Consider the following 26,451-nt stretch of genomic DNA (forward strand, 5'->3'; position numbering starts at 1 on the left):
GACTAGGCGCTGCATAGTTGAAGTTGGTATAAGAAAAACTGTCTTTCCAGTCATCAAAAATCCTCCATTTCGGTTTGGGAGTTATTGATCACTACTGGGAAAGCTGAAGTTTGGAATATTTAATGATCAGCACAAAACTGACTCAATCTCCAAAACACATGTTCACCTACAGCAGTGATCTCCAAAGTGGGGTGCGCGAACCCCAGGGGGTGCGCAAGAGGATCCTTGGGGGTGCGTGGCAGGAGGAGCGTTTTTGGAGGGTTTTTTTGTGCTTCAGCAGTTCGGGTGGGAGTCCGAGTGGCTTTTTTTTTTTTTTTTTGGCGCTTTGGCAAAAACGGTAGAGCCGGCGTGGCAAGGGGTGCGCGCTCAAAAATTTTTTACTGATAGGGATGCGCGATAAAAAAGTTTGGAGACCACTGACCTAGAGTATTGAACAGTTCCTACCAAAGCTTGTATAAAGAAAGGCCATGACATTTCCAAGGCTGAGTCCAGAGAATAATGCAAGTCAAAGTTCTGGAAGTACAAGTTTTTATTTGTACTATTCAGCAAATGTTTAATGTTTTCAAGAGCTAATAAAAACTTAAACAAAACTAACCCCATTCCTGGATTTTGTATTTACATAGTAAAGCCATTCAGCAAGAACATTCTTGGGCAAACACCAAACAATAACACTGGTCTACAATTTTTGAGAAGTCGTCTGCTTCAGAGATAAAATGTGCTATTTATTATGTATTTTGATGTGCTGAATTCAAATATGACAATTAAAACAACTGATTGGCTACTGTTTCTAAGATATTTAAGTTTTTACATTTTAGGTCTATGTATATTGTGTAGATAGTAGAGTTTGAATCATAAATTGTAAACCTAGGTCTTTTCATGATAATATTTCACCTGTCCTGTTTATGTAACACTTTAAAAATCAGCAAAAGGGTTATATAAATAAAATTTATTATGAAACAAAAGGCAAAAAACTATTATGTACATAGTTTAGTCCTATTCAGTGTCTACTCGGCGCTTCTTGGCTTGTCTCTTGTATTCATTAAATGGAGCATCTCTTGTCACTGTCCAGCAATAGTCTGCAAGCATTGATGGACTCCATTTGCCCTGATAGCGTTTCTCCATTGTTGCAATGTCCTGGTGAAATCGCTCGCCGTACTCGTCGCTCACTGCTCCGCAGTTCGGTGGAAAAAAATCTAGATGAGAGTGCAAAAAATGTATCTTTAGTGACATGTTGCAACCAAGGCTTTTGTATGCCTTGAGGAGGTTTTCCACCAACAACCTGTAGTTGTCTGCTTTGTTGTTTCCGAGAAAATTTATTGCCACTAACTGGAAGGCTTTCCATGCCGTCTTTTCCTTGCCACCCAGTGCATGGTCAAATGCATCATCTCACAGAAGTTCACGAATCTGAGGACCAACAAAGACACCTTCCTTTATCTTAGCTTCACTTAACCTTGGAAATTTTCCACGGAGGTACTTGAAAGCTGCTTGTGTTTTGTCAAAGGCCTTGACAAAGTTCTTCATCAGACCCAGCTTGATGTGTAAGGGTGGTAACAAAATCTTCCTGGATTCAACAAGTGGTGGATGCTGAACACTTTTCCTCCCAGGCTCCAATGACTGTCGGAGTCAATCTTTCTTGATGTAGTGGGAATCTCTTGCACGACTATCCCATTCGCAGAGAAAACAGCAGTACTTTGTGTATCCAGTCTGCAGACCAAGCAAGAGAGCAAGAACTTTCAAATCGCCACAAAGCTGCCACTGATGTTGGTCATAGTTTATGCACCTCAAAAGTTGTTTCATGTTGTCATAGGTTTCCTTCATATGGACTGCATGACCAACTGGAATTGATGGCAAAACACTGCCATTATGCAGTAAAACAGCTTTAAGACTCGTCTTCGATGAATCAATGAACAGTCTCCACTCATCTGCATCGTGAACGATGTTGAGGGCTGCCATCACACCATCGATGTTGTTGCAGGCTACAAGATCACCTTCCATGAAGAAGAATGGGACAAGATCCTTTTGACGGTCATGGAACATGGAAACCCTAACATCACCTGCCAGGAGATTCCACTGCTGTAGTCTGGAGCCCAACAGCTCTGCCTTACTCTTGGGTAGTTCCAAATCCCTGACAAGGTCATTCAGTTCACCTTGTGTTATGAGGTGTGGTTCAGAGGAGGAGGATGGGAGAAAATGTGGGTCCTGTGACATTAATGGTTCAGGACCAGAAGTTTCATCCTCTTCCTCGTCTGACTCAAGTGAGAATGATTCTGGTGCACCAGGAACCGGCAGTCCTTCTCCGTGGGGTACTGGGCGTATAGCTGATGGAATGTTTGGATAATGCACAGTCCACTTTCTTCTTTGACACACCTTTCCCAACTGGAGGCACCAGGCAGAAGTAACAATTGCTGGTATGATCTGTTGGCTCTCTCCAAATCATTGGCACTGCAAAAGGCATAGATTTCCTTTTCCTGTTCAACCACTGGCGAAGATCTGTTGCACAAGTGTTGCAGCATGTGTGTGGGGCCCACCTCTTGTCCTGATCTCCAATTTTGCAGCCAAAATAAAGGTGATAGGCTTTCTTAACCATAGTGGTTATACTGCGCTTTTGTGATGCAAAAGTCACTTCACCACAAACATAGCAGAAGTTATCTGCACTGTTCACACAAGTACGAGGCATCTCTGCTCACTTTGGCTAAACAGAAATGTGTCCCTTTGCAAAATCAAACACTGACAAATAAGAGAGCACGACACTGTATGCTTTCTAGAGCTGATATAGGGCAATTTGTTCAGCAGAGTGATGTAAGCTTCATTATGATTGCATCATCCATGACTTCTAGGAATAACATGATGCAATTCATATCATGTATGACGCAATACCAGCTTCAGATTGCATCATTCATTGTTTTGCCTAAAAAGCAAGTACTGTCCAAACCCAGTCATAGATTTATTCATAGATCCAGTCCAAGATGTATTTTAGTCATTTCTGGTTTAAATTGAGATCCTTTCCCTTTATAACTCACTTATCCTCCACCATTCCCAAGTCAAGGGTCGTATATACTGACCCAATAGCATATCTTGAAAACTAGAGCCAATCAACAATTTTAAGCATCATTTTCGTTCTCAGTGACCCAGAATTAGTAAAGTTTGACTACATTTATTTCAGAAGCATTTTGGCTGTAGAGCAGTGTAATCAATGAGGGTTGTTTTGGGTTTTGGTCTTTTTTAAAAACATGCTTTGCCAGCCTATGTTCATTGAAGAGAGATCTGCCTCATGATACCACTCATTTCTCTAGCCACTAGTAATGCTAAAGCTTCACGTAGTCACGATTTGGGAGGAAAAAAGAATACTCCAAACTGCCCCTCTGGGTTTTGGCATGTTTTACAAGATCATTACCCTTCACTGGTCTATGGTAGAGAAATGACAATCTGAAATGTCTGGATTTGAAAATATATGTAGTGACTATACTTCCTTCTGATGCACGGTTTCAGCTCCTTATATTGAACAGATCAGTTTAAGCGACCTTTCAAGTGTCATGCCAGTTCCTCCCAATGCTCATTTTCAGCTTGAATCTAAATTAGCTGTACATGATTTGTGCAGGTTAGTAGAAAGAGTAAGCATTACTTGTTTATGTAATTCAGTTGCCAAACTGAATAAAAATAATGAAAATAAAAATCATAGTTGTTAAGAAGCCAGAATGCAATTTAAGAAATGTGAAACCACACATTCTAAAGTATTGGTCAGATCCCAGGCGAATGCAATAAATTTTAAGGAATCCATCCAACCATGTATTACATCCAACAGGTAGAAACTGTTCAAAAACAACTTGGATAAGTTCATGGAGGATAGGTCCATCAATGGTTATTAGCTAAGCTGGTCGGGGACGCAACCCCATACTCTGGGTGTGCATGGGCCTTTGATTGCCAGATGGGACTGGATGACAGGGATGCATCATCAAGTGATTGCCCTGTTCCGTTCATTCGCTTTGAAACATCAGGCATTGGCTACTGTTTGAAGACAAGATACTGGCCGGGTTAGATGTAACACTGGTCTAAAACAGTATGGACTTATGTTCTTATGTAACAGATTAAGACAAATGTCTAGCTTGATTAAAACTAGCAGGCTGTCTAGCACATTTCACAGATGTTGTACCTGAACCCTATCTGCTGTATTTTCACCTAGTACCCCATGGAAGCAGTAGATCCCCTGACATTACCTATAGCCATGAGATTTGGAGGTACTCTATTAGAATTAATATCCATAAGTAAAGAGCTCAAACTTACAAACAAGAGGTTCTCAAACTACATATTGAAAACTTAATTGAGCTAAAATTCTACAATAATCATGCTATAACTGATGTTCAGCTGTCCTGGTTAGATTCACAAGAAACATTTTTATATCCATCTCTCTAACCTTATAGCCTACCAGGAATGGAGACTGTAATGTAGGTTAACTGGAGTTTAGCTACATTCCTAGTGAGTCAGTTTACCCACTCACTAGGTTTACAAGTTATGACTATGTTTGCTACTACAGTGACACAGTTATGACATTCATGTTTCTTCTTTGAATTTTGACCTATGCCAGCTTGTTTCAAGCAGTCCAGTTCATGGACTGGATGAACAAGCGTACTTAGGAGATTATGTGGGAGGGTTATCAGTGAAATCATCTGAGATGAAGGGCAGGTTGTTTTATCAATCACAAGTATCCAAGCACCAAATCTGTGATTTGCTCTGAGACAATCAGAAAACCACCTGTTACTTTGAGTATCTCTTTACTGCACTATGGGTTGGGGGAGGGAACTGTTTATCAGATCCTCTTTTCACAGCTCCAGAAGACTGGGGCTTTACCGGAAGCCCTGGAAAGAAAGCTGGAGAGAGAACAGCCCTTGCAAAGTCACCAGAGAGGATCACATGTTCTGGTAGGCTCCCAAATGAAACAATAAGGACCATATAGAAATGGCTGTTCATATTTGGCACATTCAGCCCTTCTGCCTACTAGGGACTACAGCCATTGGCCTATGATTTCCATAGGGAGAAGAAACGATAGGACTAGATTCTCATACCAAATTAAGGCCCATTATAGATTTGTCCCCAATATTTTAGGAGCTCTTTGTGACTAGAATATCAACTGTGAAGCAGTCAAACTGGAGACATAATTTGTATTAATTATATTAGCTGATCATAAATTACCACACAGTTGATATCAAGAGTTACTAATTAGTCAACAAGTTTCCATGCAAGTCCCTGCTGGGGCTTTAAAATCTAAGACTACAGTTTTATAATATGTCAACATGCTTTTGACACCAAAAGTTGAAATTCAGTAATTTCCTTTGCTGAGGAGTGTCTTATTAATGTTAAATTTCTAAAGCAATTTCCTTCTTTGCTAAAAATTCTAAAATAGGAAACTCATGTGTGCACCTGGCTTTGAAGACTCTTGAATGTCTCTGGGTTGTGTCTTTTATCACAAAACTAGGAGACAGGAAATGCTAATAGCCAAAAGTTTTATCACCTGATCTAATATCAGCATTATTATTAGGTCACAGCTCTAGGGATAATGTTTATTATAGCTGCTGTACAAAACAAGCAGTTGGAGCAGATGTTTTGTTAAGTGTTCCAGATAATAAAAATTGGCTTTTTGTAATTCCTTGGGAAGAGAGTTTGGGGAATATAATATTTAGCATTTTAAAGACACAAAACATCCTCAGACCGGGAAGTCCCACCTAAGGAAGCACAAAAGTGACCTTAAGCAATGCATTTAAAATAACTTCTGCATTTGTTCATTCAGTGTTTTATAATCCTCTCCAAGGAGCACACTGTAGAACTTGCAAGACTAAGCTTTTAGAGCCTTCTTAATTCATGAAATTTTTAAGGAAAGAATGTTTTCTGCTGTTTCAAGTGTCACTACATCTTCTGGCACACCCCTGGAGCAGCAGTAAGAACTATTACTTAAAGTCATGGTGAATTTACTACAGTAGACCACTACTAGTATGCATTAGTGATGGGGGAGGTTCATTACAAGTTACTGGATTTTGCAAACAAATGAACACAAACATGCACATCAATTGTACTTTGCTCATTTATAGCACACATTTAGTATAAGCTTCAGGAAATAGTCTGTAGTGTCATTTTGTAGAGTAACTACCGCATCTACTACTAAATCTGAGGTAGGGAAAAAGCTATAATTTTTGTGCAAGTTGGAAAGGTTCTACTGTATACGTAAACTTCACAGTAATAACGCAAGAACAACTGGAAAGCACATGCACTAAGTCTATGAATTTTAATATGAATGTTCAGTTGCTTCATATTATATCAGGTGGGAAAACTGATGCCTATCAGTTCATATTCTGTTAATAGAATGTTAAGTAACTTTATTCTATTTTTCCACAACTGAAGCAGATGACAGTTGGTCTTATGTTCACTGGGAAGCCAACCTATTAGAACTAGAAGCTTTTGATACACTGGGGTCTGCATTATAATAGCATATTAGGTGGTCATGGGTTAAAATAAATACATCAACAAAAGACTGAGCCTTTCACTACTTGCATGAATTCAGACAGTTTATCGGGAGCATGGAATTCTATAAAAAACCCAAATCAAGATTTCACAAACGTTTGAAGGGAAAGGAACCAGCACTGGTTTAGCTGGAGAGGTCAACGATAGCATAACCAACTGGGAAATAATAGTGTCATGTCCCCAGGTCTGGAAATCACTGCTATCAAGTTTCATGTTAACTGCAATAGGATCATTATGAAGAGGGAGCTTTGTTTCTGTGAAAGTAATGTAGAAAGTTATCACAATGTATAGCTTCCAAGGGTATGTCTGCACTGCAGTGGAAGCCCCAAAACTCCCCTTCCATCTACACACGTCTGTTAGACTTGGAATCAGGCTCTAAGACCCCACAAGCGTGGACGGTTCAAGCCCAAATAAAGCCAGGACCCAGGGTTCAAGTTTTTTCATTTTGCATGACGGATGTAGCCCCAGAATTCCCTGGGCCAGTGGAAAGATCCTACAGGTAGAGCTACAACCACCACCATCTCCCAATACAATATGCCATGTACAACATAAATAAGCAAGTGTCAAATATATGAGAGAAACTAACCTCTCTCCTGTTCTGAGCTCTTGCAACCCTGAATCTTCGAGCAGAATAAAAAATGAAGTAGCCCACGGTTGCTGCTGTGACAATGAAAAACGACACTGAGACAAAGAAGATTGAATAATGATTCATCCAGGGTGCATGCTTTTTCCCTACTTCAATAACCATAGTCACTTGAAAGCCCTTCTCAATCCGGCGTAAGATGTCCAGGCCTTGCAGATTGCTGATCATAATTGCAACAATGTCTCCTGCCCCTGTAAAGAGAAGAGGAAGCGGATTTCAATTTCAAATTATTGTATAGCAGAAGTGATTGAGTCAATTCTTTCAACAGTGGTTTTATGTCACTTTAGCTCAGTAACTAAAAAGAGTAGAATGGCAGTCTCCAACTGACCATTGCCACACTTGATCTGTTAGCTAGCAGTTGTTTAGTGTTGCATTTTAAATTTTATCTTCATAGGTTAGCGTTTCAAGATATCCACTTTTTACTCACAAACTAGGTAAACAAGTCACTTCAAATAATCATTACATACGGCACCTTTCTGACATGGAATGTTTAAATTACTGTTATATACCTGGAGCAACGCTGTGTACTATGGAAGTGGGCATTTTGAGATGTATCTTGGAACCACATCACTAAGAAATCTTGGTTCACATCCCAGGGAGACACTATAAGTACCTAGTTCTGAAGGACTGAAGTTTGTATCTGTACGTATGAATGTATGTAGTGGTTTAAAACCTCTATCATGAACATGGCATTTCAGAAAGTGCCATTCTAAGAGCCTGCTGATTTCCTTGTTCTGATGCTGCTTTTCTTACACCTCCCTCCTAAATTTGGCAATACTACTGAACAAGATTTATTCAGACACAAAATAATCTGTTAAACAAAAGAAAGACTTGGCTTCTATATTTTAACAAGAAATTTAGCATGAAGTATGTGACTCCACCCAGGTCTCCTCTGAAAGATAATTGTTGCCATGGGTTTTCAAGTTTGTCTCAATGGCTACGTCTACACCATGAACTATGGCGTGACTCCCCCAGTGGTATACACATACTGGTGCTAGCTCTTATCGAGCTAGTGAGAGTATAAACAGCATAGCTGCGGTAGCACAGGTAGAGGAGGCATGGCTGAGCCATGTAGAGTACAGACCCCCTGGAAACCAGTGGGCATGTACTTGGCATGCCTCTATTGCTGCTACCCATGCTACCATGGCTACATTGCTATTCATACTCACAGTAGCTTGATGAGAGCTAGCACCGATAGGTGTACACCAGCAGAGGAATCACATGCCTAGGTCACAGTGTAGACGTAGCCAGTGACTACCATATCAAGTGTTTGCACTTTACAAGCAACAAGACATATAGAAGGATCAGTGTTGCAGAATCAACCTGGAATTTTAATGTCAGGCTGCGTTTCCTAGTTTACCCATCACAACAAGTCAATTAACATGTGTTTCTGATGTAATGGTTGAAGTTCCTTTTCTACAAGTCTGGTTAGTAGGTATGAGCCAGAACAGAATCTCCTTCATTGCAAGTGACAAGGAATGCCAAGAACAGCCAAAAGTACCTGAATGGTTGTCGAAGTGTCCACAACTTTTTTATAATGTAAATGAACTCCTAAAAGGAGGAGGAGTGAAGCAAATGTGGGACAAGCAGCAAGTCATCTTAAACCGTACCCAGCTCAATGAGTCCTCCCCTCCACACCATGAATAAATCCAGGTAAAAATCTACTTTAAACATCAGCTATAAGAGTCTCATGGCATAGCTGTGTTGGTTCTGCAGTGCTATTATTTAAACAGGTGTGTCAGTAAATTAAGTAGATATGACTCAGAATGCACTCAGGGAGCAGGAGGGGCCATATTTAGTCAGACTTCTGATCACGCACTTTTACTACAGTTGTAGGAGACTACCATTTAATGAACCTCACCCAAATTTTCTAATTTTCTTATGATAGAAATTTAATAAAAGGCGCTTTCTCGGTAGTCAAGGCACTCACTGCTCTACAAACTGATATATTGCTTTTGCTCCAAACTACTAAGCATATTCAGCATTAAGTCTATCTAGCATCTCCTGTGTGACTAAACTGATTTTTTATTCAAAAAATGTTCTACGATGAGAACTATGCACCAAGGTTGGTTACATATGAAGTCTCCCCAAACTGACTCAGTGTCACACGTAGATACAGTAATTAAATACAGGTCAAGTCCCTCAAAAAAAAAAAAGAAGGATTGTTGCTTTCGTAAGTTCAACTATAGAGAAAATGAGTAAGATCAGGTTATGCCAATAACAAATCAAGTCAGAAAGCTGTTCAGAGTTATTTTTGATCCTTATTTGCCTTAGTCTCACATGGTTTGATCAAAAATATCCCATAGGGGAGGATCTATTAACCAGGATTCTCTATATCCTAGACAAAAGGAGAGGATAAAAATTGATAAAGTACAGGTAGGAACTGAAGAGAAACAGTCAAATGAAAAAGAGTCCCCATTCAATTACATTACATGAAGGCAGACAACCAAACAGTGACAAATTTTATAAGTGCTAGAAGTCTAAATACCAAGATGGGTGAATTTGAGTGCCTGATATTAAATGAGGATATTGATATAACAGCCACGACAGAAACTTAAATGAATGACGACAATCAATTGGACACACAACAGAGTACACAATATATAGGAATGACAGAATAAGTCGTACTGGCGGGGGAGTAGCACTATATATGAAAGAAAGCATAGAGTCTAACATACTAAAAATGTTAAATTAATCAAACTACCATAGAATCTCTATGGACAAAAATTCTATGCTTGAATAATAAGAATATAGCAGTAGGAATAGACTACCAACCACCTGACCAGGATGGTGACTGTGAAATGCTCAGGGAGATTAGAGAGGCTATAAAAATAGAAAACTCCATAATAATGGGGGATTTCAACTATCCCCATATTGACTGGGTACATGTAATCTCAGGACAGGATGCAGAAATGCATAACTGCCTCTTGGACAGCTAGTCCTGAAACCCATAAGAGGAGAGGCAATTCTTGATTTAGTCTTAAGTGGAGCACGTGATCTGGTCCAAGAGGTGAAAACAGCTGAACCGCTTGGTTATAGTAACCATAATATAATTAAATTTAACATCCTTGGGGCTGGGAGGGCGTGCGAATATCAAAGAAGCCGACCACAGTAGCATTGAACTTCAGAAAGGGGACCTACACAAAAATGAGGACGCTAATTAAATGGAAATTAAAAGGAACAGTCACAAGAGTGAAATGCCTGCCAGCTGCACGCAAATTTTTAAAAAGCATCGTAAGAGGCTCAAATTAAATGTATACCCCAAATTAAAACCAACAGTAAGAGGACCAAAAAATGCCACCATGGCTAAACAGAGTTAAAGCAGCAGTTAGAGGCAAAAAGGCATCCTTTAAAAATTGGAAGTCAAATTCTACTAAGGAAAATAGAAAGGAGCATAAACTGGCAAGTGAAGTATTTTTTGGCCTGCCTAATTATAATCTGAAAAGCAGCTAGCAAAAGACTCAAAAACTAACAGCAAATTATTTTTTTTTAAGTACATCAAAAGCAGGAAGCCTACAAAACAATCAGTGTGGCCTCTGGACAATCGAGGTGCTTAGGGAACACTTAAGGAAGACAAGGTCATTGTGGAGAAGCTAAATGAATTCTTTGCATTGGTCTTCTATGAAGAAAATGTGAAGGAGATTCCCACACATGAGCCATTCTTTTTTAGGTGAGAAATCTGAGGGACTGTCCCAGGTTGAGGTGTCAATACAGGAGGCTTTGGAATAAATTCACTTACACTTACCAATTGAGGGAGGGAGTTTGGGTGTGGGATGGAGCTTGGGGCTGAGCGTTGGGGCGCGAGAGGGAGTGAAGGGTGCCGGATCCGGGCAGTGCTCCGCGAGCAATGACATGTTCCTGCTGCTCCTAGGCGGAGGCATGGCCAGGTGGCTCTGCGCACCGCCTCCACCCACAGGCGCCAACCCTGCAGCTCCCATTGGCCCTGGTCCCTGGCCACTGGGAGCTGTGGAGCCAGTGCTCAGAGTAGGGGCAGCGCACGGAGCCCCCATGGCCATTCCTCCTCCTAGGAGCAGCAGGGACATGTTGCTGCTTGCAAGGAGCGAGCCAAGGTGAGCGTTGCCTGGATCCGGAACCCCGAAATGCCAGTTTCTAGAGCTTTCCAGTTGGTAAAGTGACGGATAACACAGCTTTTTCTGTATATTGTTATTCTGTTTAAACTTCACCCAGTCTTGCTTTTGTAATGACTATCCCTTTGAGATACTTTCTGCTTTGCTAGGCATATTTTCCCTCGAGAGAAAAGAGGGAGTTGCTATAGCAGTGTACTTTCCATGCTGAAGTTTCGATGCTGAAGTTCTGCCACACTCTCGCTCTAGTGCAGGCTTCTACAGGTTGAATCCAGCACATTACCACCTCCAGACTGTGCACCCAATTTAACAGCAGGAAACAAGACTTTCTTGTTCTCCTCATAACTGAAAAGCTTCATGTGTGTCTAACATCTTCCTTACATGACTGTAAATAGTTACAAATCAAGTTGTTTGTTGCACTTTCAGGTCTATTCCTTTTGCTGTAGGATGCTGAAATAAGATCTAGTTACCACCATTTAGCTCTCAAACAGCGTCCCTATAACATTTATCTTTCTGCATTCATATGACTAACTTCAGTACATTATGTAACACAACTGAATGGAGCTTAATGACTAGTATTAGAAAAATTTAACTCCTGCAGAATTGTCATAAAGAGATAAATGTTTCCCTAATTACTTGAAAAGTCAATGTATTCTCCAGCAAATATTTGCTATCTGAAACATTCACTTCAGTTTTCATATCAGAAAAACCTATGTTTCTTATTCTTCATGCATTCATTAACACATACAAATTGCAGCACTGCTTATACATGAAGTTTTTCAACAGAGGGGGAAGGGGGAAGAGAGGGAAGATACCCACCTATTAACCTTGCAGGAACAGCTAATCAACATTCCTACTTCAGAGTTGCACTATTCTATGCATCCGAAGAAGTGGGCTGTAGCCCATGAAAGCTTATGCTCAAATAAATTTGTTAGTCTCTAAGCTGCCACAAGTACTCCTGTTCTTTTTACACTATTTTTGGTAGCAGCATAAGAAGTTAGTAACTTTCTGCATTTAAGAAACTCATTAAGATCTAGAAATTAAATCGGAAAACATGTACTGACAGTCACTGAACAACTATCATACCTTGTATTTCTAAGGCTAACCATGGAATCATTAGCGTTAGTATGTGTTCCTAATAGAATGAGGAGAACATAGATTCTAAGGCCAGATGGAACCTGACAGGCCATGAAACTTCCCCAAAATAATTCCTAGAGCATATCTTTTAGAAAAACATCCAATCTGGATTTAAAAATTGCCAGCAATGGAGAATCCACCATAACAATTGGAACAATTTGCCAAAGGCTAACCCAAGAAACTCAAATCACTATAAGGCATATTTTCTAATCCTTTAATCATTCTCGGGGCTCTTCTCTGCACCCTCTCCGCTCAACAATTCTTCTAGAACTGATGACGCCAGAACTGGATACAATATTCCAGCAGCGGCTACACCAGTGCCAAATACAAAAGTAAAACAGCACTACTCCTACTCAATATTTCCTTGTTTATGCATCCAAAGATTTCATTGGCCCCATTTGCCACAGCATTGCACAGAGTTCATGTTCAGGTCATTATTTGCCACCACCTCCAAATCATTTTCAGAGTCACTGCTTCCCAGGACAAAGTCACCCATCCAATTCAACATCTTTGAGGAGAAATGAAAAGGCTAAGATTTGGCTGATATGCAATACTCATGGATAACACTGCAAAATGCATCTGAATACTCAGGGGATGATACTGAAGTCTTATCTATGACATTAAAATTAAAGAACTTGGTGAATAATTAACTGGCAATTAATGAGATCTTTAAGAGAGGCATTTTGAAGTTAAACATGTTGACTTTCTGAAGCTACTTTGTTTTGACTTATAGTATTTTGATAGACACACAAAGTAGGTGAGGTAATATCTTTCATTGGACCAACTTCTGTTGGTGAGAGACAAGCTTTTGAACTTACACGGAGCTCTTCTTCAGGCCTTGAAGAGCTCTGTGTAAGCTCAAAAGCTCAAGTTGGTCCAATAAAAGATATTACCTCATCCACCTTGTGTCTTTCATATCCTGGGGCCAACATGGCTATACCACCACGGCACACAATATTTTGATAATATAAATCAAAACACTTTAATTTACCCAAAATGCAGCTTTTAAAAGTTTTTCTTTGGAGAAGTTTTAAATTTTTGGGTTTTATTCCAATGAAATGAAGACAAAGTTTTGAAATACTTCACAAATGGAATTGTTATCTTACAGCTAACTCTACTCCTGACAACTAATGGTTCCAGTAATCATAGTGTCAGAAGACCCCTTTTCCTTGCACCACATGGTTAACACACTACAAAGTGATAGCAACTTATTTGTAAGTGCTTCATTAAATTATTGCTTTCGCATCCTCAAAGGGAAAAAGTTTCAGAGTGGTAGCCATGTTAGTCTGTATCAGCAAAAACAACAAGGAGTCCTTCTGGCACCTTAGAGACTAACAAATTTATTTGGGCATAAGCTTTCATGGGCTAGAACCCACTTCATATGGTGGGAAGTCAGATATTTGATGGAATCTTCAAAATGTCAGAATATTTTTGATGTAGCTTTCATCTTTAATATATATATATTCATATTGTTTAAAATGCTAAACTGGTATGAAACTCTCCCCTAGTAATTTCAGCTTGGGTCTCAACTCCTTTTAAATACTTGAATATATACAGCAACAGAACTAACAAGTTAAGCATTTGCACAGTTCAAGTCTCAAGTACCACATTTTAGTAAAAAGCGTCAGAGAAACTATTAACAGAGATATTTAGGAAAGTCATCTTCCTGCACATGTACAATGTCTCAGGCACTGCCAGAATACTAATAGCTAATGCCTGAAAGAAGCTTTTAATCCTGTAGTGGGAGAGTCTTGGAGTTCAAACAAGCTAAGAACCCCAGAATGTAAAGAATTTAATAATAAAAGGTCTCCTTTTTGTGAAGTGAATTAAATGTAGCCAGTTTGGAAGAGGACCAATCAAATGACTCAACTGTGTCAGCTCTGAGAGCCTTCAGAAGTGGACTGTAATGTTTTCAAGAATTTATTTATTTGAACCAGCAACTGTTTTGCAACAGTAGATTAAGTACTGTGGCATGATTTCTGGCAGAAAGAGGGACTTCTAATCTAGAAATATAGGCTCTCTAAAATTAAGTTAGCGATATTCAGAGAATGTAGCTACACAGGAAACCTATTTAAGCTACCAAGACAACAACAACCCATCACTTCACTCAGTGCTAGTATGCCAATGAAACTCTCAATCATGAAGCTGTTACCCCAACTCCCCAGCCAAGCTTTTTCTACCACCCAAGCTGCGTGTATGCAATTCTCTGCTGCGCTGAAGGCAAGGTAAGGAGATGAACAAAAGAATTTTTTTTCATTCTATAGCTAAGTTTTGTCACATGCAAATGGAAAAGTCAACACAGTGGTCAGTGCAGTTTGAGATCTTTGCTATCGTTTAGGCAGAACCTCTTACTGCTAAGTCACTGTATGACATCTCTTTATAAGGCTTTTGGCATGAGGTCAAAAGTGTGATGGTCTCATCCTTGTCCCTAGTGTACACAGGCTTACAAGACCTCAACACTGCATTTTCAGTCCACAACACAGGTAACCAATAGGTTCCGGAGCACTATAGAATGGAACAGAATGGAAAAACACCAAAATGTAAACAAGGATATCAGCACAGCACATGTGCATAATCTAGCAGGTCTTAGCCAAAGAAGTACTAGTCCTCACCCCGAGCATGTAGTGACTTTGTTAAATCTTATTCTTGAAATCATTAAGTCTGAAATGTAGTCCAAGCTGGGATACTCAATAGGCAGGCCCTGGGCCAAATCTGGACCACTAGATGCTTTTGAACAGACTCCAAAATCTTTATTTACTGATTCTTTCAAAATTATTTTCTCCAGAGTCTGGACCCTGAATATACCTTGACCAAGAAATGTGGACCTTGACCCAAAAAAACTGACTACCCCTTATCTAGCTGATGTAGCTTGACCAGTACATCTGCTAATGCAGGTGCCCTGCATGTAGGGTGACCAGATAACAAGTGTGAAAAATTGCGACAGGGGATGGGGTAATAGGAGCCCATATAAAAAAAGCCCCAAATATTGGGACTGTCCCTATAAAATCAGGACATCTGGTCACCCTACCTGCATGTGCTGTTTTCCCAAGCCAGGAAAGCCCTGATTTTGACAGATTACTTTAGTCTCTTATATGGGTAGATCTTTAGTGCTGTCTGGTTACATTGTTGGATTTTAATCCAATGGAGGCCAAACCAACATTTTCTGCACTTCAAAGGGACATCATATATTACACAGCAGAGTCAGTTGAACCTACTAGTAATTTCCTATCATATCACCACACCTGTCTATCCAGGCATGCAAAAAGGGTTTGTTATATTATCTCACAGGTCTAAAATGCAAGTCATAACTTTAGTCCCAAATGCTGCTCATATATATTCTTGCCAGGACAAAATAAGAAGAGCCATACTGGATTCTTGTTGATGAAAACTAGAATAAACCACATCAGGCAATCTAGAACCAGTCTGTAATGTTAGTTTTAGCAGAAAGAAAGGTATCCAGTAGTACAGGAGAAACAGGCACCATCTTGTCAGTGTCGCTGATTTATCTTGTGTTCAAATCTAGTGCGGTAAACAGACACAGAAACTTAAGTTCCACAGGTCACGAATCTCCTAGTGACAGGTAAAACAGGAAGCTTTTTTGGCAAGGTATCCAAGTTACTCAGAATGCCATATATTATCTCACCTCAGCACACACTTGCTTCCAATTCACACATCTTCTGAGGCAGAAGCTGCTTAATGAAGGAACTCTTCATAATGCCCCCTCATCCTGTTTATAACAAGGATGAGAGCCTGAGGAATGGGAAACATTTCAGTTTTCTTAGTTTAGTCAGAGTAAGGTGAGGCAATGACACCATTTCAGATGTGAATGCCATCAGATATAAGCTATGATGTTGGTGATGCAACAAGGAAACAGATCAAAACGTGCCACAATCTGGAAGTATGCCAAGAACCACACTCCTGGAATAGTGTCCAGGTTTTAAAACAAACCACTTTCTGAAAAGTATTTTCCTGCTCATATGCCACCTAAGGTGACTATAATTGAAAGATAAGGGGAAAAGCCACCCTGTTTTCAGTTAACTTTGTGCAGCAAATGGCACTTTGCATTGTCTGGTTCCCCAATCCTACAAGTCTATGTATCAGACACAGAAATATATTTAATGGAGAGATGCAGTTTTTAAAAAAAAACAAACACACACAAACCAAAGGCTAGCAGGTGGTCTCAAGAGCAAGCTGCATTACCTGGAACCTTTAAAAAAGGAAACATATGTCAAGTTAGTTTCCTCAGAAGTGAAACACTCAAGTAAAAAGGAGAGGATCAGGACTATTCAAAGTTCAGTTGCTAGTGAAATCCTCCACACCAGGTTTGTGGAAAGGAGAAGATATTATACTTCTCTGTAGCACAACAGTGCTCTTGCAACTGCAGGGGTGTCACACCAAACTGCTTAAATATTAACTCCACCTCCACCATTCTTCCTATGCATTAATCATTCCTTGCAAGCACAAGAAGGGAAGAAGAGAAAGGGAACAGTACAGAATGACTGCATGACATGTAGCACTCAGGTAATTTTTCTAATTAGAGCATTGCCACTAATAGCAGCAGCAAGAAAAATGTCAGCCATTAAAGAACTGATATCAGCAGTGAGCTGACTGAAGTCCTAGTCTCCCCACCAAGCAAAGGCATCCAAATATTGGTAGACCTGCTCTATAGATTATAAAGCCAGAGTGACCACTGTGATTATCTGGTCTGACCTCCTGCATAACAGCCCACGGGGCTTCTCTGAATTAATTCTTGTTTGAACTACAGCATCTCTTATAAAAAGACAATCTAGATCCAATAACGTTTCCAGTGATGGATAATCAACCACAACCCTTGTTAAAGCATAGCATATCTTAGACGTAGTACTTGCTCAGAGTGCAGGAGTCACCATCTCATTTTAAGCCACTGCCTGCATCACATGAAGGACACAGAGTGAGAACAGAAGACTTTGAACATCAGTTGGATGCCTAGGCTAGAAATTGGTCACCATCGGGGAACAGGAAGCAACCCCTCCAACAATGATATAGTATTAATTGTGTGAAGTGTACTATAGGTTTTTAACCTCCTTTGACAGAAGTAAGGTAGCAAACTCTGAGTACAAGTTGGTTTCACTCTGAATTTCTGTGTTTTGAAATAGGGGTACAGACTGAACAGAAGTGTAAAGAAAAGCCAGAGTTGGAGACTGGACAGTCATCCTACCAGAAGCAATACTTTCCAGTAAAACAAGAATGGCTACCACAATAAAGGGTCAGGTGTCACAGCCAACAGAAGAGATGTGTAAAAATGAAAGGAAAATACAATGGTATTAAAATGCTTCTGGCTGCATCTTTATCTAGATTTTTCCTCAACTAGGACTCTAGACAGAGCCCCAACCCCTCAATACAGATTCAAAAAACTCCAGCAAATTTAACTAATTCCCTTGATATCCTTCTTCCTCTGTGCCTTATAGATTCATAGATTATAAATGCCAGAAGGGATTATCATGATCTAGTCAAATCTCCTGCACAAAAGCCATAGAACCTCACTCAGTAATTTCTGCATCAAGCCCAGAGCTATAGATTTTGTCCCCTTATTTAATTCCAAATTCTCTCTAGGAAGACACTGCAGTTGAAGAGCACAGAGGCAAAGCCTAAAAAGTCCTTAAGCTCTTGTTTCACAAGTTGCACAAGGGATATCCAGTGAGCACTCAAAGTGCAACCGAATTGACTTGGTGAGGGATCTTTTTGTTTTTGAGTCAGCATGGTGTAGGAAGAATTCTTCCAAGGCATACACAGTATAAGGCATTTAAGTCCTGCATGTTAAACCTACAAGATTTCAATGGGTACAAACAAAACTGTGACGCCAACTCCTAACTTGCCTGGCGCATATATTATACATATTTGCTGTTGCTGCTGTCGCCGCCACCCTTGTTTGTCTAGAGAGATTATTCTGCAAGGTTACCTTCAGAGCCCAATACATTGACTTACAGTAGGCAGGGAAAGTCATTTCCACAAGTGCTGAAAACATTGACTGAAAGCTAAGCATTCAGAAGACACAGAAGGGGATACGTCATGTTCTGTGATTTTCCATAGTCTCCAGTTGTTTCTCAGATTTGATTAAACTGAATTGTAAGTGATCACTTGTGAGATGAATCTCATAATTAAGAAAAATATCTTGTCCCTCAATGGTACGTTAATATAAATGTTACTACAGCTTGACATGAAGAGCCAGGGCCTAACATTTAATGATGTTTAAAATGTCAGTCTTTACTGCATTGTTATAGTATTTTAGCTGGAGATTTCAAAATCTGAAGACAGGATGTTCTATAGACAGCTCATTGCCTTTTCTTCAGTGAAATTTACAAGGTTAATGCATTGCCTTTCCTGTCTAGTGAACAGCATTAAAAAAAAAATCCTCTGGAGAAACTTAAAGTTCATGGAGCCTGTTCAATACTCAATACTCCCTTCTGAAAGCTCTTCACTAACCTTATTCAGTAACTGTTAGTTTTGGCTTTGTAGAATATACTATTTATCCTGTTCAAATGAGATTAAGTTCACCACCAATATTTCTTCCTGACATTGTACTGTGATGAGCTATATATACTTCAGTTACTGGATCAAGCTTTCATTCAACCTAAATATTATCTAGGACTCACAGAAATAAGCGAAATGGTTTCCTGTGTATCTCTTCAGAGATGCAATTTAAAAATTTCACTACAAATAACAAATCACTTTTGTTGTTTTCTAAAGACCAGTACAGTAACTGAATTCTCTTTAATCCCCTCTGGCATACTCCTCCAGGAGTTATTAGCCAGAGACAACTCTTAGTTTGCTTTGTCACAGTGACTTTCTCTACATCCTACAGCACCTAGACAATATTCAGGTTCAATTGAAAGATGCGTTACTGGAATGGCTTCCCAAGTCTCTGACTACAGTCTAACAATGTTTGCTTGCTGGCATGTTCAAAACTAGATGCAGTGTTATCAACCTGTTAGGCTATGTAGGATTTGCAAGGTATGAGCCAACAATGTGATGCAGTTGGCAATATACCCTACCACTAGGTTAGTAAATACTTACAGTAACTGACTTCATTACATTTTTTATTTCATCATTTGTCATTGCAACAGTTTAGTAAATCCAAAGAGCAACGGTGTTAGACATAACTGCTTTAGTACAGCTAAACCACCATAACCACACCTTGGGCAGTACCAGTGCATTCCAAAAGTCTGAAAATTCCCCGAACACAAGGCACTGCATTGTAACAGAGCTAATAACCTATTGAAGCTGCAACTCTTTGGCTCACCCATGCTGTGAAGAAGCCACCTTATAGTGTACTGGCTCAGACATTGTAAATTACTATTTATATGACAGCTATTTGTGGACACAATAAGTTACAAGCTCGATAGTGAAAACTTTCACAAGTGGCCTTTTACTTGGTGCAGAGATGAACTTAGAGTTCTGGATCCAGTTGTGTTCTTTCTGAATCAGATGTGTCCAGTATGAGAACAGAGCCATGCAAAGAAACCACATCAAGCCATGGTTGAGGCAGATGAGGGTAGCCACATTTGACATTGACAGACAACTCCATTTTCCATCAAAGAAAGTCTCTATGGTATTCCTAATGTGGGTGCATAACTGGTTGAAAGACTGTCCTTGAAGAGTAGTTATCAACTGTTTGCTATCAGATTTGGAGGATAGATCTAGTGAGGTCCTATAGGCATCTGTCCTGGGTCCGGTACCATTCTACATTTTCATCAGTGTCTTAGATAATGGAGTGGAGAGTATGTTTATAAAATCTGCAATGAAAGCTGGGAGGGATTGCTAGCACTTTGGAGGACAGGATAAGAATTCTAAATAATCTTTACAAATTGGAGAAATTGTATGAAATCAGCAAGATGAAATAAAGACAAGTGTGAAGTACTACACTTAATTAAAAACAGGAATAACTATAAAAATGGGGAATAACTGGCTAGGCAGTGGTAGTGCTGAAAAGGATCTGCAAGGTATAGTGGATCACAATTTGGCTATGAATCAACAGTGTGATGCAGCTGAAAGAAAGACGAGTATCATTTCGGCATGTATTAACAGGACTGTCATATATAAGACATGGAAGGTAAGGCTTGGCCTTTATGAGGCCTCAGCTGAAATAATGTGCCATTTTGGGCACCACAATTTAGGAAATATGTGGACAAAGTGGAGAGAGTCCAGATGAGAGCAACAAAAATGATAACAGGTTTAGAAAACCTGACCTATGAGGAAAGGTTAAAAAACTGGATATGTTTAGTCTTGAGAAAGAGGATCGAGGGGGGACCTAATAGTCTTCAATATGTTAAGGCTATTATAAAGAGGATGGCAATCAATTGTTCTCCATGTTCACTGAAGGTAGGACAAGTAGTAATCAGCTTACTCTGAAGCAAGGGAGATTTAGGTTAGATATTAGTAGACTAACTATAAAGATAACTAGTTACTGAACAGGCTTTCAAAGAAGGTTGTGGAATCCCTGTCTTCGGAGGTTTTTAGTAACAGCTTAGACTAACACCAGTCAAGCATGGTATAATTATACTTGGTCCTGCCTCAGTATGGAGGGTTGACCAGATGACATCTCGAGGTTCCTTCCAGCCCTGCATTTCTAGGATTCTGCTCTCTTTCAAAAGGAGCAAAGGATTGCTTGTTTACCATTCACAAACAGTGTTAAAAACCAGGCTACTTTAGGATATACCAATCACAATACTAACACAGATTTCAATTCTTGACTCTTTTAGAGTTTAGTTTCCTTTACTGCTTGTTTCTAAAAACTATGCCGCATAACAAGTCTAAACAGGACACAGCTAGTCTTCTTGATGACTACTGCTTCCTCTATTAACTTAAGAGATGGTATGCTGTTTCTGCTGGTGGCAATTAATCCCTTCAGTTCAAGTTTTACTATTGGCATTGAAGGTTTTAACCTCAGCACCTTCTTTTTCATATATTGATCCAAGTTTAGACTCTCAGATTCTTTTTAGTCCTAGTTTGTTAATACAGGATACCCCAGAAACTGTGCCTCTTGACTTTTGCGCTTCATGAAAGCAACACCCCTGCTTGGCTAGCATTCTTTCCTTGATACATTTATTGGTTATTTTTAGCCAATGTCTGCTCAGGCCCCCTCAGGTATAGCACTCACAAAGCCAGATGATCTGTCATTCAAGGCCAGCAGAGTCATGAGCAGAGCATTGGAAGAAGGAAGTTGAAAAAATGATCACATCGGACTTTCTCTGCAAATCTTCAAGACATATTACTCTTAACACTTAAGGAATGTCCACAGCTATTAATGTACCCTGACAGGGAAACCAACTTAACATTCTGGTTCTCTCAAGAGTATTAAAGACTCCTTTAAAGCTAACTGAACTCATTTTATGTACTTCGGTCTTGCTGTTTCAATCTTTCCCCAATCACATGTTTGCTTTTGAAGGCCAATATAAGTTACAGAGGTCAGCAATTACCAGCCCATAATATTATACTTTGAAACCATGTTCAGCCTGCCACAGAAAGGTACCATCATCTTGAAATTAGTATAATTAAAACTGAAGTTTATTTGTTGATAAGATACAATGCTTACAAAGTTACTAAATAAATATGACATCAGACTCCATTAAATCCTTGGCACTTTAAGATACTAGAAGGTATTAGGTAGGATATTATATCTGATTTGGCTATTTTTGTATTGTGTGTGTTTTTAAATGGTAATTGACAAATTGATGTGCCATTAATTTCTAGACATAGGACTGATGCAAACAAAACAGAATTAATCTGGCCCTCTCAATGTGTGCACAGTAATTAAATAATGCAAGCCTCTTAAAGTGAAATGACTAAAAATAAGCATTATTTAAATGTACTGGAACATTTGAACCTCTAAATAAGAATGCTACCTCAAAAGATAAGTTTGATAATCAATGGGGAAAAAATACAGTCGTTTATTGCACGTCTAGAAGATATGCCTATATTAGGAGTTGGAAAGTTTTGTGGCAACAGAGATTCTGTGAAGGCGAGAAGAGTCAACATATTTTACATTGCACAAGTGCAAGTCCATCCAAGAAGGCTTTTGTTCTTTGGCAGTACATGAAAGCTTCCATCCATAACTGGACAGGAAGACAGTTTGCATATTCTTGCGTCGGCAACAGTATCTAATTTCAGCCCCACCTGTTTTTACCATCATTTCCTCGGCTGAAATCTATTCCCCCCACCTGCTCCAATTCTCCCTCGATGTGGCTGCATTACTGCCCTGCACCAATGTCTTCCCAGAAGCACTGTCTGCAATAGTCTATTTCACGCTAGCAAAGGCAGATTAAGATATTTCAGTCACTGTTCCATGCATGCCTACAATAAATTTAGAATCAAATCAGAATATGTGAGCTTTTAGTTTCAAACATCATGGAGCTGCACTTCTCCAAGGTACCATTTATTTAGGTTTCAACAAAAAATGAGCTGAAAGTTCACTTACACAAAGTTGACCTTTGGAGAAGCCCCAGATGACAGTGGGCAAAATTCTGGTAATCTCTACACTAGGATTCCCACTGTTACTCCCTCTGAAGGGGTCACACCAGTGATACACACGGTGGGAAATTATGAGGTAAAAATCCTAGCATAGCCAAGGCCTTGGAGTTAGTGAGTAAGCTATTTCTGTACATGTTTTTCCTTCCTTGTTTCAGTCTGTCTTCTTGCTCCAAGTGTGATTCTAGATATTGCATTACAGGGTCCATGTTCAGGTTGGCAGCAATTCCATATGAAATATGCTTGCTCCATTTACAAGTATTTTTTCCAATTGTCAGACCCAGAAGCTGAGCCTGGAATAAGAGTCAAACTGGTTTCTTTCCTTCCCAAGCATCACCACCTGTAATAAAAAGTTTCTATGGGTCAGATTGTGCCCACAGGATCTTTAGTAGGCATGGACAGATAGCTGACTGAACTCAAGTTATTCTGTTAGTGATGCAGTAGGAGGAACAGAATCTAGTTCCTTCCATGTACTGCTGTAAAGCGCTAACAGTTGCAGAGTTGTCCCCCGAGTCAGCAGACAGGACTGACTACACACAGGGGTGAGAACTATTAAATATATATATATATATATATATATATATATATGGAGATATACCTATCTCATAGAACTGGAAGGGACCCCGAAAGGTCAGTGAGTCCAGCCCCCTGCCTTCACTAGCAGGACCAAGTACTGATTTTTGCCCCAGATCCCTAAGTGGCCCCCTCAAGGATTGAACTCACAACCCTGGGTTTAGCAGGCCAATGCTCAAACCACTGAGCTATCCCTCCCCCCATATTTAAGATACATATTTATTTATTTATCTATTAGAAAAGAACTGCATTTTAATGTCTCAACTTCACTTCCCCTTTACTTTCCTGCTACTGCTTCCCCAAAGAACAGTGATACATTGCCATCCCCTTCTTCTTGGCAGAGGACACTGCTTCGTCTGTTGCCTTGTCAACAAAGTTTCACTTAACCACACAGGATCACCACAGCTCCATGCACCACTTCCTTTGCATTTCTACCCTCTACTACGGGCCAGACAAACATTCACTGTCCCTGGCAAGCAGGGTAATTAGGAAGAGAAGAGAAGGCCAGCACTGTCAGGGGCCAAGACACAGGAAATACAGCAGTTGGAAGACAGATAACAGAAAACACAGCAGGGGAGAGCACTGGAGGGTAGGGAGAGAGAAGAGATCAGAAGACTCAGGAAAGGTAATGAAGTAGAAACAGTGAGAAGTAGGAGATAAAGTCAGACAAAGAACGCAAGAAGAGAGAATAGCAGCACCACAGATTAGGTGCAGCAATTGTCATGGCACAGAGTAAGGATTCATGAGGTACCATAAGGCAATTATTACAGAGGGACAGCTTCAGACAAAAAGATGGAATCCACTGGTTTAGAACTTCCAAGCCCAAGCATGGACAAAAAATAGAACCGGAAGTTTCAATATACTCCAGGGCACATAATGAATCATGCTGGATCACCACCACACCTTGAACAATTGTGGTATGAGTGCCTAAAACTCAAAACTATACCTAAGGGGCAAAGGGGAGGGAGAAGATCTTTCAAGCACAGCACACACCATGGAGAACAACAGCTTGTTCAATTAAGCTAACCAAGTCTCCTTCTACTGGGATTTTAAGAAAAATATGCCATGGAGGGGACTGGCTGGCTAAACAGATTAGTAAAGAGATGCTCCTATCCCTAGGACACTGGCTCAAGAGGTCAGCAGTGATCAAAAGTAGCTACTCTCTGATGGCTGTTCAGTGATCTAGGTGAACAATGTTTGAGGTGCAAGTACTGAAGAACCAAAGTTCTTTTTTCAATCCTAATGACAATCCCTTCTGGTCAGAACCCAGGCACATTGTTGGGATGCTTCATTACAAGAACTAGAAAGTGCACAAAGTCCACATTTTGTTGTTAGGTTACATGTACAGTGATCGAATAGCAGACAGTTCTCCTTATTTCACTTTCATCCTCACCTGCCACTTAATTTTATTGTAAGTTCGTGTTAAACATTCTTCACTATCTTCTCTTAACACATCTGGCTACAGATGTAAGTAGATGCCAAACTAAGGGTGACCTGTTAATGAGTGCTACTCTGTTTATGCCCAGTCTTAAGAACATTGCCTAAAACATTACTTTGCTTAAGCCCATGCTCAGGCAAGTCTGTTTGGGCTACATTAGTCTTTACACAGTCTTTTTAAAAGGCTGCATGCAAAGCCCTTAATAGATATTAGCATGAATAGGCATTAAGCAGATATCCAGTCACATGGCAGCAAAGCTCCTTTCTGAGACGAAGATGTCTGGTTTCTTTGACAGAGCAAGACACAAGAGTGATGTTGTATATATTTAACACATCCACCATTCTCAAAGGGCAACATACATCTTGAAATTAGGGAAGATTACTCCTTGTCCACATGAGCAACAATGGATATGATGCAGGAGGAAAGTGTAAAGTGATTGCCCCATGCACTTCATTTTTGGCCAGATTCCCATGGGGTTTAAAAAAAGCACTAACTACAGCACAAAACTTAACATGCTGTCCAGAACCAACAAAAAGACTAAGTTCCTTAGGCAGGGGCTGGTGTTTTTGAATCTGTATTTTACCATGCACACCCATGATGTATCAATAAGACAGTTCTGCAGAAGTGCCATCCTCTGGCATTTAAGTAGTTACAAAAGAGGCATGCTTGTTTAGAGAAAGCCCTGAAGGTAAGCCACGGGTTCTCTCCAATGTAGTTTCTTTTCAGAAGGGAATTAGCGCAAAACATGACTCATGTTTTGCGCTAAGTATTTGCTACCAAGTATCAGGGGGTAGCCGTGTTAGTCTGTATCTACAAAAACAACAAGGAGTCTGGTGGCACCTTAAAGACTAACAGATTTATTTGGGCATAAGCTTTCGTGGGTAAAAACCTCACTTCTTCAGTCTTTAAGGTGCCACCAGACTCCTTGATCTTTATGTGCTACCTTTATTACTGGTAGCAACTACTCTCTCTACACACCCCAACTTCATCTATAGATCACAGGGGATAAAAAGCAGGATGAATGTTCTATAAGTCCAGGAAATTGCAAGACCGAAACCCCAAAAGTGCTTTATGAAAAGTACACAGGAAAAAGCCACACAAATGCCATTTATCCTTAACAGTTGAAAAGTGAAGAAATAATCTTTCCCCATTTTCACCAGGTGTTTCTCAGGTCTTGTTTTAAGCCACCCTGTTTTTGATTCAGTTTGCTAGCTTAGTTAACACTTTACAATATTAGGTTCTGAAAAGAACTTCCTTTGAAGTGTCTACTTTTTCCATTACTAGAGTCTTAATGTCCACTCGCTCAAACTTAAGGTATCTTCCCATGAAATATTAGCTTGACTGTACTACCATGACTATCAAACTGTTAAGTCTTCATTTGAAAAATAAGGAGTTTGGGGGGGGGACCCACTCACTAGTGGCAAATAGGAAACTTTCTGTAAAAAGCAACAGAGGGTCCCGTGGCACCTTTAAGACTAACAGAAGTATTGGAGCATAAGCTTTCGTGGGTGAATGCCCACTTCATCAGACACAAGCCATAGTTGTAGTTTAAAGCCAGGGAC

The 26,451-nt window shown here is 39.9% G+C and overlaps 1 protein-coding gene across 2 annotated transcripts in view; it reads right to left on the bottom strand.

Annotated features, from left to right (window-relative positions):
• Window positions 1-26,451, bottom strand: part of RNF128 (ring finger protein 128) — a 68,189-nt gene that overhangs the window by 16,429 nt on the left and 25,309 nt on the right. For both annotated transcript variants that reach the window (XM_024210147.2, XM_024210146.2), the window contains exon 2: window positions 7,097-7,344. In XM_024210147.2, the coding sequence (XP_024065915.1) occupies window positions 7,097-7,344 (248 nt within the window). The remainder of the gene's footprint in view (window positions 1-7,096; window positions 7,345-26,451) is intronic.

The sequence above is a fragment of the Terrapene carolina genome, unplaced genomic scaffold (assembly GCF_002925995.2).
Source record: "Terrapene carolina triunguis isolate 2854851 unplaced genomic scaffold, T_m_triunguis-2.0 Scaffold131, whole genome shotgun sequence".
In the NCBI taxonomy this organism is placed as follows: domain Eukaryota; kingdom Metazoa; phylum Chordata; order Testudines; family Emydidae; genus Terrapene; species Terrapene triunguis.